The 12,341-nt window shown below is 41.0% G+C and overlaps 1 protein-coding gene across 14 annotated transcripts in view; it reads right to left on the bottom strand.

Annotated features, from left to right (window-relative positions):
• Window positions 1-12,341, bottom strand: part of KMT2C (lysine methyltransferase 2C) — a 339,555-nt gene that overhangs the window by 96,426 nt on the left and 230,788 nt on the right. For 11 of the 14 annotated variants that reach the window (XM_050940383.1, XM_050940389.1, XM_050940387.1 and 8 more), the window contains 7 exons: window positions 11,360-11,476; window positions 6,658-6,732; window positions 6,233-6,334; window positions 5,961-6,065; window positions 4,573-4,754; window positions 4,087-4,251; window positions 3,372-3,481 (listed from right to left, as the gene is read on the bottom strand). In XM_050940383.1, coding sequence (XP_050796340.1) covers window positions 3,372-3,481; window positions 4,087-4,251; window positions 4,573-4,754; window positions 5,961-6,065; window positions 6,233-6,334; window positions 6,658-6,732; window positions 11,360-11,476 — 856 coding nt within the window. The remainder of the gene's footprint in view (window positions 1-3,371; window positions 3,482-4,086; window positions 4,252-4,572; window positions 4,755-5,960; window positions 6,066-6,232; window positions 6,335-6,657; window positions 6,733-11,359; window positions 11,477-12,341) is intronic. The other 3 variants (XM_050940393.1, XM_050940396.1, XM_050940391.1) reach the window with 1 other exon arrangement.

Raw genomic sequence — 12,341 nt, forward strand, 5'->3', positions numbered from 1 at the left:
ACAAATTATGTTTTGACAGTGGCAACAGACAGATTTACAGATACCCGAGATAAGAAAATTAATACAGACAATAGAGAGAAATGGCAGATCTGAATTGAGGATGGAGACAGAAATGGAATTGTGTTCAAGGATATTCTTCTTGCCAAAGGGGAGAACTGCAGCAAACTCAACCCAAAATCACAAATTTATTTGGCTAAAACAAACAAAGACAGTGTTTAGGGAGGAGTCTTTAAAGGTGGTGAAAGATATGCAGAGTTGAGTAACAGTGGAAAAAAGATAATTAAGGTCTGAGTACAGATGGATGACAGACAGAGCAGTTAGGCTATGTCTACACTGCAGAGTTTTGTGGCCAAAAGCGATGCTGTTTTAATTAAACCACTATTGCATGTACACGTTATTCTCCTTGTGTCAGCAGAGTGCATCCACACTAGTACCTCTTGCATCCACACAGAGAACAGTGCACTGTGGGTAGCTATCCCACTGTGCAATTGGCCGCAGGATGACTTGGGAAGGGTTTGCAATGCTTTACGGGGCAGGTACAGCAACACATGACGCAGGTTTCTCAGTCTCATCATTCCACGGGCACCCTACTAAATTGTCAGCTGCTTTTCAACTCAAGTGTGGGGGCGGGGGTTAGAGGGGAGAGACGGTGAGGCAGGGAGTGTGTGCATGTATGGGAGAAATAGAAACAGAGTGTGTGTTGGGGAAGAGTGAGCATGTTGGCATGCTGTCTCTAAGTTCAGACAGCTGGCGGAAGCAAGTTCTGAAGCAGGGGGAGGAGGACACCTCCAACACCAGCCCCGGCCTCCCTCCCTGGCTCTGTCAGCACAGCAGCCTCTCAAATAAACACACATCCGCCCCTGCCTCTTTGCTTGTAGTATGGGAGACAGCAGGAGTATTCCATGTTAATGATTTGCTTTGTTGCTGGAGCATACTCAGCTATCAGAACTTCCAGGAGCTTTGAAAGGAGAGGGGCACATGCTGGCAGTGTAGATGAGTTCAAAACAGTAAGCAGAGCAGTCACGGTAGGCATTGTAGGATACTGGGGGAGGCCAGTTACGGCGATATAACGAATGGCAGCGTCTGCACTGACACTTTGCTGCTTTAAGTGTGCCACAAAAAAGCTTTATGCCTCTTGTCAAGGTGGTTTTATTTTGTTGCCAAAACTGAAGAGTTTTGTTGCCAAAAGTTGCATTACAATGCATGCACCTCCACTGTTTCATGTTCAAAAGCTGCCTTTTACTGACAAAACTCTATGGACAGAGCATTAGGCTGAACAAGGCAGAAGGTTGAAAATTCAACCTTCCAGAAGAGCAGTTCTGGGGCTTATCTTCATTGCTAAAAGAACCCTGTACTTTTACCTTGGGGGTAACAAACACATTTGAGATAGCCCAAAATAAAAACATAGTGAAGATAAGGCACTTTAGTTTTACCACAAGGCACGCTTTCTGCGGTCAACTCCAGGTGGGAATATAGGACTAACCTTGGCAAGTTTATATCATGATAAAGGTGATGTGCCTTGTCTTCACTGTGTTTTCACCTTGGGATAGCTCATGTGTGGCAGTTATCCTGAAATAAAATCACAGCTTTTTTAGCAGTGAAGATAAGCTCTCAGGCAGAGGTTTCACTGCCACCAGGGACAGATGAAAAATGGTTCAATATATAGGAGAACCATGGCAGGAGAGAAGCAGAGACACTTGGACAACTTTGGAGGCGGTTCTAGAAGACAGAATGGTTTCCCATAATGCCAAAGGCTGCAGTGTGGTCAAGGAGAACAACAAAGGAAGAAAAGAACCATCAGCATCAGAAATCAGTCAGTCCTATAAAAGAATGGGTAATAAGCCAATAGTGTTGCCAACTTGTGCAAGTTTTCCACATGATATAATTCTGGTTTGGACTGGAGCGAGTCTTGTGATAACGTGTGAAGCTACAACCCTCTAGCTTATATAAGCCCTCTGATTGGCTCTCTGACTCACTTGCCAGCCTCTTGGAGCAGAATAACCAATCAGTGCTGCTGCAGGCAGAGCTCTCTCCTCCATCCCCTCAGCAGCTCAAAGCCATTCTCACAGGAGGGCACTTTCCCCTCTTACCTGTGAGCGACAGGAGGGCACCTTTGCTCCTCCCCCCTACTTGCAACATCTAACCTAGGAAGGAGTTGCTCCTTCCCTGCCTAGAAGGGGAAGTAGAGGACCCGCTGCAGCCCCCCAAGGCCTGGGAAAAGAGGCTGAAGAACCCCCGTAAAAACACAGAAGCTGGGGGGTAGAACTAAGTGGTGGGAGGTGAGCTGTTGGAAGGCGAGCTGGTGGGAGGCAGAACTGAGAGACAGGGACTAGGGGAATGAACTAAGGGGGAGCTGAACTGATGGGGGGGCAGTTTGGACTGAGAGGGGGCAGAATGAATTGCTGGGCTGGGGGTGGGCAAATGCGGAGGTGAGAGTTCCTTCAGCAGAGACCAAAATCACTTCCCCTATAAACTTGAGAGATTAAATTTTGACAATATTGTCTCACTCGCACATGCACACAGGGGATGGGCAGGGGGAGGGGTTCAAAAATCAAATGATAAACAACCCCCTCCCCTGCCCCAATTCATATTTTTTTAATTGTTAGTTTTGGAACAGTCTTATGACTTTTGGGGATTGGACTCATGACTTCTGATCTCTTAAAGGAGTGTGACTCATGATTTTTCATCTCTTCCATTTGGCAATACTGTAACAGGGAGTGAGCACGGCTGCAGCTGTTAAGTGATTTGGATGCTACTCCTGCAGAGAGTTCTTGCACTGATGGTAGTCAAGAAGGAACTGGCTACAAAGTTCTAGGGACAGAAGTAGTGGCATTAGCAGTGTGTGATTGTGTAAGATAGAGGAAATGTCATGTACACTCTGGGTACCACTACTGCTACCTCAGAAGGCCTGAAAGTGTTAAGTTCAGAGAGGTTTACCCTGTCTGGAACTGGAAGCTGAGGTTCTTGTGCAATATCTTTAAGGAATCAGAATTCTTTTTTCCCATCTGACAGCTGGGAAGTTGAGTTGTGTTTCATCTTCCCTACACCACGATTTGAAACAGTTCTCCGGCTCACACAGGGTTTATGGATATTTACCCAACCCATCTTCAATAAATTGTTCATATTCCCCTCTCTATATCTCATAACTCAACCACTGACAATCTGCTAAATCTTTCCTGATGCTGTAATGGTGCTCCTGCAGTCAGTCACTATGGGGTGCTACAGAACTAGCCTCTAAAAACTGGAAAGCCTCCATTCTGCAATGATCCAGAACTCTACCAACCATAGCACAGAACCATAAAAACATTCCCAAACCTACTCTATTGCATTGTGCACTGCTGCCAAGTCATTAGTTTCAAAAGTCCTCTTACCATTTGCTGGTGGTATGTATGGCCTACACATGGTACAGTCAAAACCAATATCAGCTATGCTTTCAACTTCCTCTTCTGTGTTTAAATTCTGACAGATTGCATGCATCCACCTAGAAATTAAATGGGGGGTGGGGAAGAAATACAATTTAAAGGAAATGGCTAACGTCTTAAGAGAGTCAAATATCAGTATACGGTTTTTGAGGTAATAATAAATAAAAGGAAATATTTATATAATTTGATTATTTTAGGAAGAAACTATGATGACCTATGTTCTGGATGTATGTTTTTTCCCATACACGTGGTTAAATACTGTATACACTCCCTCACATTGTCACCCTTAATAAGAAGGAAAACTGTATTTGTGTTGCAGATACTTTTTAGCATAGCTTTGCCTGTATATGTGGTCTATTTTGTTCTTATCTATTTATATGATACTCTGCCGAGTACTTATAGATTTATACTCAGAACAACCCTTTGAGATAAGCAAATATCACTTTTAAAAGGTAGAGAACCAAGACACTGAGAAATTTAGTAATTTTCCCAGACTCGCACAGGAAATCTGTGGTAAAACTGGGAAATGATTTAATATATTCTGAGTCCCACTTCAGCTGGTTTCACCACAAGACAACACTTCCTCCCTTCCTTACCATGTTTCATCATTAGGGTAAAATGTAACTCATGGGAAATAACTTCACAAAATGTTAGAAACACTTACCTATCACATTGCCGACACTGAAGAATGAGCTCTTCTTCCCTATAATTGCGAAAGCAGACTGGGCAGTTAGACAAACTTGCACAAGGAGCACACTGTGTGTAATTGTTTTGCCATTCACATCTTAGACCAGGAGAAGTTGCTCCGCAGTGCCTGCACCAAACACACCTGCAAAACACAAACAAGAATGCCTTTACTGTCTTGGGTTCAAAACAAGATTGTTTGCACTCACAGCATCCTTAGCACAATACACAGTATTAATGGAAGACAATGATTTCCACATTAAATTGTGCCTGATCAAAGAAAAAAATCTAGTAGGTGTTTTTGTTCAATATATGCCTGCCCTCAAACATTATTTGACTTAATTGAGAAATTATGGTTAAACTGACATTGGAAATACTTAGCTGAAATAGATCAATAATAATTTTAAACACAGTGAAATGAAAAAGGGTTAACAGTAAACATTTCTGACACCAGAACCAAACACACCATTTGCACTTCCAGCCTCCTTTGGGAACTGTCTGCAGTGGGGGATCTAGGCAGTAAGTGTGGTAGCTGATGTCACAGTCATCACAGAGAAGCAGTCTTCCTGGATCTGTAGCTTTCCCGCAGGCTTCACACACTGTGCACTCTAGGCACCTCCAGCCTTTACTGAGCACCACTTTAGTAATCTGCAGATAGGAAGGCAGTGTGTAACTTATTCCCAAACAACTGTACAGGCTTTAAATGTTGTATACATTTATTTCAATATAGTAAACGTTGGGTCCAATGCTGATCTGGCTAGGTAGAGGTGTAAAGAGATGCTGCACCTGTGCTGATTATCTGCATCACTGGTAGCAATGCAGAAAGGGAAGCAGGCTTTGCAAAGCTGCTATATATCTCCTACTTGAGCAGGTGGGTGGAGAAAGTAGCAGAAAGGGGAAGGGACTGGGTAGAGCTCAGCAGCATGTCAAGGAACATATGCTGTACTGGGGTCTATACCCCAGTTTGCTCCCTCCTTGGAGCAACAGGGGAGTCACAAGCTTTTTCTCAGTCTGCTCATAGGGAAGTGCAAAAATACATTTGCCTGTAGCAAAGCCAAGATGGAACTCATTAAAAAATCCTGGTTCATTCCAAATTCTTTGTGAAGCCTAACACTGGGGTTTTAGTGAGTAGAACCAAATCATCTATTTAAAATTATTTAAAACATAATTTAAAAGAATCATGTGAATGCAAAACCAAATTATATTCTCACGAAAAATGCACACAGCATTTCATAAAGCAGATGTAAAAGCAAAGTAAAACCCAGTGGTATCTTAAAAAATACCCACATTTTACATAACAGCACTTATATAATGAGCAACAGACAGTTTACAGCATGCTGCAGTAAATAGTTTATTATGTGCTTGCTAAATCATCTCATACCATTCAAATTTAATTTTCTCACATTCTCTCCTAGACTAATGAATCTGAAATATATTAACTACTCCAGTTGCTGTCAGTTCTGACAGCCAACAGACAAATTGAATCAACTAAACCTGACACCCTAGCAAATGAAGTTGCACTATAATTTCTTCCTTTAAAAAATTCTGCTTGTGTTAAGATTTTAAGCTTACATTTCAATATGTTATTTTAACCAACTGCTAGAATAATAAGTGCTATTTATACCTATGAAATTAGAAAAAAGTTAATTTCTCTTGAGGCAGTGTATACTATAAAATGACATTTAATTAAAGTCTTTCACAAGTTGCATACAAATAATGGTCACATTAGCTGAAGAATATTTAACAAGTTAATGACTCTCCTAATTATGACAAAACTGGAAGCAATGAGGTGCTAATTCAAGTACAATATGCAAACAATGTTGTCAAATAATTTTAATGTAACAAAGCACTTACCTTAATACTGACACAGTAGGGATGGTAACACTGACCACACTGAGAGCATGCAAGCAACCTGCCCTCTGCACCCTGGCCAAAACTCCCGCAAACTACACACATATCCTAGAATGACAGAAAGAACAGTTTTCAAAGATCGGCCAATACACTAACATCTAAAACTATGCAGCTGCTCTAAAGTAAAACCCCACCCGTATATTGGATAATTCATCTCATAACAAAGACATTAATTCCTTTTTCATTACAACAATAAGAGTCACTGGTATCCCAACCTGATGTAAAGTGAACTTGTCACTGTTAGAAAATAGTACAACTGTATTATGCATCGAGTTTTCTTCCTCATCTTTGTTAGATGAAACATCCATCGTTGTGACCTACGAAAAACAATATCATATTAATACATTTTCATAGCCGAAGATATAAACTTTTCACTCTGTTTACTACTGTCCTTCTGGAACTGAACAAGGAGTACAGTATTTCAGAATATAAATACATACAAAACATTGTAAACTGTAAAAAACATTTTCTGGTTTCAAGAACTGTATTTCTGGGTATTCATCAGGAAACCAGGCAAATGTTTATTAATACAAAGTAATCACCAGTAAAATCCACATTTGCCATAGGTTACATACTGGTGGCCATATTGTACCATTTTTGGCATCATGTGGAGGGTCCCTTCTGCTTAACTTTTGCTCACCGCAAAGAAAGAGATGTCAAAGGTTTCTGCAGCAGTCTCTCTTCCCCCTTCCTCCAGATAGTACCTCTTATGCATCTTGGGATCCACATGGGGGAAACGGGAAGGTAGTAAACAGGTTGAGAGAAATGCACTTTTTGCTAAACAGAGGTTTATCTGAATATGCTAAATTTGCAGTTTTTCTTGCTCATTAATAAACATAAGGTCCATTTAATAGCATATTTTAATATTAAAGGTATAGTATATACACCCACAATTGAAGAACAATGAAGCTGAAGCAAATTATATATTACTGATTTTTTTTAATACTTGATTTAGATAAGCAGCAAAGAATCCTGTGGCACCTTATAGACTAACAGACGTTTTGGAGCATGAGCTTTCGTGGGTGAATACCCACTTCCTCAGATGCATGTAGTGGAAATTTCTAGAGGCAGGTATATATATGCAGGCAAGCTAGAGATAATGAGGTTAGCTCATTCAGGGAGGATGAGGCCCTGTTCTAGCAGTTGAGGTGTGAAAACCAAGGGAGGAGAAACTGGTTTTGTAGTTGGCAAGCCATTCACAGTCTTTGTTTAATCCTGAGCTGATGGTGTCAAATTTGCAGATGAACTGAAGCTCAGCAGTTTCTCTTTGAAGTCTGGCCCTGAAGTTTTTTTGCTGCAGGATGGCCACCTTAAGGTCTGCTATAGTGTGGCCAGGGAGGTTGAAGTGTTCTCCTACAGGTTTTTGTATATTGCCATTCCTAATATCTGATGTGTGTCCATTTATCCTTTTCTGTAGCGACTGTCCAGTTTGGCCGATGTACATAGCAGAGGGGCATTGCTGGCATATGATGGCATATATTACATTGGTGGACGTGCAGGTGAATGAACCGGTGATGGTGTGGCTGATCTGGTTAGGTCCTGTGATGGTGTCGCTGGTGTAGATACGTGGGCAGAGTTGGCATCGAGGTTTGTTGCATGGATTGGTTCCTGAGCTAGAGTTACTATGGTGCGGTGTGCAGTTACTGGTGAGAATATGTTTCAGGTTGGCAGGTTGCCTGTGGGCGAGGACTGGCCTGCCACCCAAGGCCTGTGAAAGCATGGGATCGTTGTCCAGAATGGGTTGTAGGTCCCTGATGATGCGTTGGAGGGGTTTTAGCTGGGGACTGTATGTGATGGCCAGTGGAGTCCTGTTGCTTTCTTTCTTGGGTTTGTCTTGCAGTAGGAGGCTTCCACCTGACATTATCATCAAAGAGGCTGATAAAGGAGGTGCTGTTGTCATCATGAACAGGTCTGACTACCAAAAGGAGGCCGCCAGACAACTCTCCAACACCAAATTCTACAGGCCACTTCCCTCAGATCCCACTGAGGAATACACTAAGAAACTGCAACATCTACTCAGGACACTTCCTACACTAACACTGGAACAAATCAACATACCCTTAGAGCCCCGACCAGGGTTATTCTATCTACTACCCAAGATCCACAAACCCGGAAATCCTGGATGCCCCATCATCTCGGGCATTGGCACTCTCACTGAAGGACTGTCTGGATATGTGGACTCTCTACTCAGACCCTATGCCACCAGCACTCCCATCTATCTCCATGACACCACTGATTTCCTGAGGAAACTACAATGCATTGGTGACCTTCCAGAAAACACCATCCTAGCCACCATGGACGTAGAGGCTCTCTACACAAACATCCCACACACAAATGGAATACAAGCTGTCAGGAACAGTATCCCTGAAGATGCCACAGCACAACTGGCTGCTGAGTTCTGTGCCTTTATCCTCACACACAACTATTTCAAATTTGATGACAATATATATCTCCAGATCAGTGGCACCGCTATGGGCACCCGCATGGCCCCACAATAGGCCAATATTTTTATGGCTGACCTGGAACAATGCTTCCTCGGCTCTCGTCCACTCACGCCCCTTCTCTACCTACACTACATTGATGACCTCTTCATCATCTGGACCCATGGGAAGGAGACTCAAAAAATTCCACCACGATTTCAACAGCTTCCACCCCACCATCAACCTCAGCCTGGACCAATCTACACGGGAGGTCCACTTCCTAGACACTACGGTGCAAATAAGTGATAGTCACATTAACACCACCCTATACCGAAAACCTACCAACCGCTATGCCTACCTTCATGCCTCCAGCTTCCATCCCGGGCACATCACACGATCCATTGTCTACAGCCAAGCACTGAGGTACAACCGCATCTGCTCTAACCCCTCAGACAGAGACCAACACCTACAAAATCTCCACCAAGCATTCTCAAAACTACAATACCAGCATGAGAAAAAAAGGAAACAGATCAACAGAGCCAGACGTGTACCCAGAAGCCTCCTACTGCAAGACAAACCCAAGAAAGAAACCAACAGGACTCCACTGGCCATCACATACAGTCCCCAGCTAAAACCCCTCCAACGCATTATCAGGGATCTGCAACCCATCCTGGACATAAAACGGAAGCCACCATAAGGTGCCACAGGATTCTTCGCTGCTTTTCCGGATCCAGACTAACACGGCTACCCCTCTGATACTTGATTTAGATAAGTGCTCCAGTTGTATTAAAGAAATGATGGATAGCAGTTAAGGTTGTGCAGCTGTTCCCATTCATGGGTTTCCATAGGGTTTTATCATGTGACTGTGAAAATTAACTCTGGGTTGAAAATTTTGCACAGATATTTAGACCCCAGCCGATAAGCAAAAAAACAGACCCTCCCCAACAAAAATCAATTTAAGCATCTAGATTATATGAAGGCAACGCACATAAAGCCCCCAGAGAGATATTAGGATTTTTAAAATGTGTTTTTATGCTTCCGTAACTCAATGTTTTCATTTTATTTTAAACAATTTTTCCATACTTTTAGACCTTAAGACATAATTATTTCAATAAAATATTTTCAAATAACTGAGCCAGACTTTAGAAAACTATGTGTTATGCATAAAATGGTACTTCACAAAATGCAACAAGAATTTAAAAAATGTAATATTACATTGTAATTGCACATAATTACATCACTACATATATTTATACTGATTCAATAATTAGATACAATTATTTACATAAACAATCATAAACTAGGCTTCCAAAATAAGCCAAGGATACTAACAAACCTTCATTAGAAGACATAAGCAAGACAATTCACTGTTTTCTGATTTAAAATCTAACACATAAACTTGTTACTCTCCTGAGCCATATGAAAATGACACATAGGAGACCAAGAATCTATGAAAAACAACTAACATCTGACAAATCCATAATACTATGACTGGATTTCTCAAATGCATAAGCTTGAACAATAATTTCTAATTACCTTTTTTCTATGTTCAATCATATCTGATACAGCATTAAATAGAATGCTTGAATTACCAACTTCTGATATTAGAGCTTTTTAAAAAAAATACAGAGAAGCAGAGGGGAAAAAATAGTGATATTCCAGTACTTTGTTTTTATTTGACTGAAGGAGATCTACTACAGTAGGTTCCTTTGATTATGAGTAGCACTATTTCACCTGGTATTCAGGAATTTAGGTGTGTATTTCCCCTGCCTCTTGGTTGAACAAAATAATTATCGCCGCTGAAGGACCCAAAATGCTGCCCCTCAAATGCTAGTGCCCTAGGCGACTGTCTAGGTTGCCTAATGGATTGCACGGGCCCTGGGTATGATCTCCTACTACCATAAATTCCCATCCATCGGGAAAAGACCCCAGGTGCAGGAGATGGCTGGTGTCTTTCCACTGCTACCTTCCCTCTTGCTACCACTGTATAGCCATCACATCTCAGTGCAAAATACATCTTCTCTAGGAGTCTGATCTGATGCTTACTGAAGTAAACTGAAAGGCTGTTATTAATGTTAATGGGCATAGTATCAAGCTTTAGGCCTTTATGGAAAAATTCTATACAGTATACTAGTAAATGTTCACCTTTCTATGTTTAGACCAACCTACAGAATTACACAAAAAGAATACCATATTTTCTACTACATTTTATAAGTGTTTAGTAATTATTTCTATAAAATCTATTGCTTGCACTCCTATTAAAATATTAGGCTTTTCCATAAGTGTAAATTAGTACTTTGCAGCATTAAAATAGTTGTGGATATTCAAGTTGATATCAACAGCGATGCCCCTATTCAGCAAGGTACTTAAGCACATGCCTAACTTTAAGCACGTGAGTAGTTCCAGGAAGCCAATCGGACAACTCACACAACTAAAGTGAGAGGTGCTTATGTTCTTTGCTGAATTGGGGCCCTAAGAAGAAGAAGAGCTTTCCATGGGCAGCTCCCCATCATAGACCCCCAATACCTTTGGAGTACCCTCAGGTGAATTATTATGTGTTTAAGAGAAGGTGATACAGTCCAGTATAGGCCTTGTTTTTCTCATGTCTACTGTGCCCAGTGAAAGCTCCCTTAATTAGTGTCACCTCCACTTGTGGAAGTAGAAAGAATGATCTAGGTCCTCAACAGTGTCGTTTTAAAAGGGAATGTAGATGATGTAAAATTGTTTTGGATCCATTAGCTACAGGTTATTCTCTATTTTTAACTAAAATATATAATTACATTGAATGAAAACTAGATTGTTATCAAAACTATTTCGCATTGCTTATTTTGTTTAGATACAAAATGTCTCTCAAAAAATGAGAGCTGGAATAATGAAGTTACACACCAAACTACATACATGATTAAAAAGATATGTTCTTACCCCTGGAGTGACAACAGCCCCAATCCCATTCTTCAGTTTTGATCTACCTCTGCCACCTCTTCCTGAAAGACCCGCACCACGTGGTCTCCGCTTCCCTGGGAATCCTGATCCACGGCCCTATTTAATATAAAAGAGCAATTTAAATACAACCCAGATCTCTTTTAGTGTAGGACTCTTCCTTGTAACTATAAATAAGAAGAACTGTGATTTCCAGTGGATATAGGCAAGCCAGGTCATCATTATTAAATCACTGCATAAATTGTAGTAGAATACCTTTAACTTCAGACTAAAACCTCTTCCTCTGTCTGTGGTTTTCAACTATTATTAAAAGGATCACCTTCAATAAAAGTACTTGAAACCTGTAACACATTAATTTTTACTACAGGCACAGCTGGTAATATTGAAATACCTTTTCTCCCTCTTGTCTAGTACTCCAGCTAAACACAACCTCTTGTTTGATTCTTTAAGAACATGCAGCTCAGACACAGCCAGGTGTGTTCTGACTGTTGCTTTGGAACTGTATTGCTATGAGCCTTAGGACTGTTGCATGGGCACTTTACTAGATATACAGTAGTCACACAGACATTAAAAGTTGTTAGGGCTTAACTCTGCTCCCACAGAGGTCAGTGACTAAACTCCCATTGATTCAATGGGAACAAGATCAAGATTTCAGTGTTTAATTTGTTTAATTACCTAAAGAAAATATTACTTATAATACTAAAAATATATTCTATTTGTAATGTGTATACTTATTGCTAGTGATTTGTTCTTTTTCCCACTCTTGTTTTATCTGTAGATGCTTGGTGTGAGTGTTGAGTTGGGATCCCTTAACTAATGAGGTGAATTCAAATACAGTGAATGGGGGGCGGGCCACGGGAAGTAAATTTCATACTTTTTCAGTGTTAATTACCTGACATTATTATTGTTAATTAATTTGGCTTTCACACTGAACTGGAAAAAAACAAAAGAAAACAAAGCAAAA

This window comes from Gopherus flavomarginatus, chromosome 2 (genome assembly GCF_025201925.1).
Source record: "Gopherus flavomarginatus isolate rGopFla2 chromosome 2, rGopFla2.mat.asm, whole genome shotgun sequence".
Taxonomy (NCBI): Eukaryota; Metazoa; Chordata; order Testudines; family Testudinidae; genus Gopherus; species Gopherus flavomarginatus.